The sequence below is a fragment of the Electrona antarctica genome, assembly GCF_951216825.1.
Source record: "Electrona antarctica genome assembly, chromosome: 3".
NCBI lineage: Eukaryota > Metazoa > Chordata > Actinopteri > Myctophiformes > Myctophidae > Electrona > Electrona antarctica.
The window spans coordinates 48660182-48663825 of NC_136808.1; the positions used below are offsets into that span (position 1 = coordinate 48660182).

The 3644-nt window shown below is 53.3% G+C and overlaps 1 protein-coding gene across 1 annotated transcript in view; it reads right to left on the minus strand.

Moving 5' to 3' along the window:
* Positions 1–3644, minus strand: part of ush2a (Usher syndrome 2A (autosomal recessive, mild)) — a 363038-nt gene that overhangs the window by 69805 nt on the left and 289589 nt on the right. The window contains exons 65-66 of the mRNA XM_079496383.1: positions 2950–3108; positions 2392–2537 (exon numbers count right to left, since the gene is read on the minus strand). Coding sequence (XP_079352509.1) covers positions 2392–2537; positions 2950–3108 — 305 coding nt within the window. The remainder of the gene's footprint in view (positions 1–2391; positions 2538–2949; positions 3109–3644) is intronic.

Genomic DNA, 3644 nt, shown 5'->3' on the forward strand with positions numbered 1-3644 from the left:
GTCGGCCTCCTGGTGGCGCTATAACAGGCCGTTCTGGAAAATGTGGGTATTCATCGTTGGCATCCAGGGAGTGTGTGTGCAAAATTTGGCTCAGACCGGGTTAACGGTGACGGAGATTAGCTGGTAACGGACGGACGGACGGACAGACGGACGGACGGACGGACGAACGGACGGATGGATGCCTTCGGCCTGGTGTAGACAATAAAACACACTCTCTCCCCATGCCTTCGGCCTGGTGGAGACAATTGGAGATACAAAACCAGTATCTTTTTTTAAAATAATATTGAAGAAAGTGTTAACTTTATGTGTGTACCGCCTCTTTAAAAGCGCCATTTTGTTTACAGCACTGGTTGGCAGGTATCAATACCCTTTTAGACCGACATGTTTGTGCCAGCATGGGTGATTAGATTTATTCCTTGATCACCTCTTCATCATACTGAGAGTATGGAATGGAACCAAAGGATGTTTAGTTCATTCATAAATAAAGGTCATTGATTGTGTTAAAGGCAAGTTGGTAACTTCACCAGAGAAATGTTAATGCATGTGTTAAATCAAGGGCAATCAGTCCGTACCAAAACACAGAAATTGACTGCTAGATTTACAGCAGCTATATACCATTATCATAATCTCCATACAGTATATGGATATATTTCAGAACCTGTTCTGACATTCCATATGTTGATCCTTCCCCATCCATCCTTCCCCCCATCCAGTCTCCCTTTTGACTGTCCATTCAAATTTCAAATTCTAGACGGGCCTGCCCCAAAGTTATTAGTGCAGCCGCTGCTAGTGTTGGTCAGTGGTGCCGACGGCGCGTTGGTCTGACTCACAGCATTACTAACCCTATCCCTCTAACCGCACACACAAGCACGTAGTCCGAGTCATGGGATGTGGGAGTTATAGCTTGTAGTGACACTAGTGAGCTCAAGCATGGACGGCAGCACATTATTTGTGCAATCCATAAACTAGGAATTCCTGGCTGCCTTCTCTATGGCAGGGGTTCTCAACCCATGTGTCGCGACCCCTAGGGGGGGTTGTCAAATTATTTTGGGGGGGTCCCCAAATTATTATTATTATTTTGTTTTACAAATGAATGGATGAAAAATGTAAATGAACCGATCCGGGGACCGGGCCACATGGGAACCTCTGCTCTATGGCCCGGTACCGATCCGGGGACCGGGCCACATGGGAACCTCTGCTTTATGGCCCGGTACCGATCCGGAGACCGGGCCACATGGGAACCTCTGCTTTATGGCCCGGTACCGATCCGGAGACCGGGCCACATGGGAACCTCTGCTCTATGGCCCGGTACCGATCCGGAGACCGGGCCACATGGGAACCTCTGCTCTATGGCCCGGTACCGATCCGGAGACCGGGCCACATGGGAACCTCTGCTCTATGGCCCGGTACCGATCCGGAGACCGGGCCACATGGGAACCTCTGCTCTATGGCCCGGTACCGATCCGGAGACCGGGCCACATGGGAACCTCTGCTCTATGGCACGGTACCGATCCGGAGACCGGGCCACATGGGAACCTCTGCTCTATGGCCCGGTACCGATCCGGAGACCGGGCCACATGGGAACCTCTGCTCTATGGCACGGTACCGATCCGGAGACCGGGCCACATGGGAACCTCTGCTCTATGGCACGGTACCGATCCGGAGACCGGGCCACATGGGAACCTCTGCTCTATGGCACGGTACCGATCCGGAGACCGGGCCACATGGGAACCTCTGCTCTATGGCACGGTACCGATCCGGAGACCGGGCCACATGGGAACCTCTGCTCTATGGCCCGGTACCGATCCGGGGACCGGGCCACATGGGAACCCCTGCTCTATGGCCCGGTACCGATCCGGGGACCGGGGCCACATGGGAACCCCTGCACTATGGCATGGTACCGATCCGGGGACCGGGCCACATGGGAACCTCTGCTCTATGGCCCGGTACCGATCCGGAGACCGGGCCACATGGGAACCTCTGCTCTATGGCCCGGTACCGATCCGGAGACCGGGCCACATGGGAACCTCTGCTCTATGGCACGGTACCGATCCGGAGACCGGGCCACATGGGAACCTCTGCTCTATGGCCCGGTACCGATCCGGAGACCGGGCCACATGGGAACCTCTGCTCTATGGCACGGTACCGATCCGGAGACCGGGCCACATGGGAACCTCTGCTCTATGGCCCGGTACCGATCCGGAGACCGGGCCACATGGGAACCTCTGCTCTATGGCACGGTACCGATCCGGAGACCGGGCCACATGGGAACCTCTGCTCTATGGCCCGGTACCGATCCGGAGACCGGGCCACATGGGAACCTCTGCTCTATGACCCGGTACCGATCCGGAGACCGGGCCACATGGGAACCTCTGCTCTATGGCCCGGTACCGATCCGGAGACCGGGCCACATGGGAACCTCTGCTCTATGACCCGGTACCGATCCGGAGACCGGGCCACATGGGAACCTCTGCTCTATGGCACGGTACCGATCCGGGGATCGGACCACGTGGGAACCTCTGTTCATGCACTGACCACTGAATTTCAGGATGAATCAGAGAGCTGCGATTAGCACCGATTAGCATCATTGTTGCTTTGTTCACAAAGTGTTAACTGCACACCTATAGTATTATAGCAACCTGCTAGGTTGTACATACCGTCTGGTTTGGGTTTGAAGTGTTGAAGCATGTGGAGCCACACTGTAATGAAGCATGTGGAGCCACACACTGTAATGCCGTTTCAAAATGTGCTCACAGCTAATGAAGCGCTTTGTGGAAACCTGCTTCTGCAGGGAGAAGGTCGGGGCGTGAGGTCATGAGGATTTATAGTGTCCGAGCAATCATGCATCCATCCATCCATCCATCCATCCATCCATCCATCCATCCATCACTTAGGAATTCATAATGCATATTAGCATCATCCATTCATCCTCTTTAATGTAGTCCTCACCGGGGAGGCGTCCAGGCGATGAAGAGGGATCGCGCTCCAGACACGGTGACATTGTACGGAGGAGCGATGCCGGTCGGACAGGACGCTGGTGTTTGGACCACATGTCTGCCACTCACACTGCTCCCGCCCACGGTGCTGGCCTCCAGCTCATACACATACCTGCAGAGGGATAGGAAGAGGAACAGATAGAAAGGAGAAAACAAAGAAAAGATAATGAAGTGAAATGAAATGATTACTATATTTACCCAGGGTATCTGGGCTAAGCTCAAGAACTTGTTTCCAGCCAGGCCCTGCTCATAGAACACATTTCATCGTAGTGGTTCAATGCCTTGTTCAAGGGCACTTCAGCGGTGGTAATTTGAACGTGTCGGACCGCTGATTCGAACTGGCGACCTTCCGGTATCAAGACCGCTCCGCTATCCGTTCGGCCACCGCTGCCACAATACTGTATATCATTGAAAGGGACTCAAACGTTTTGATATCAAGGACCCCCAAATTGGTTTGGCCTGCTGCGGGCCGCAATCTGACAATGTTTTGTGACAGGACCCACAGAAGAGAAGATTTTTTAAAAAAAAGCAAAATGATTCAATCTTAAGTATCTGCTATTTTTAAATAGCCAATGCATAAAATGGATGAAGAAGAATCCAGCGATAGTGACCTGAGCTGGATTCAGCGGGCACGCACGCACGCACGCA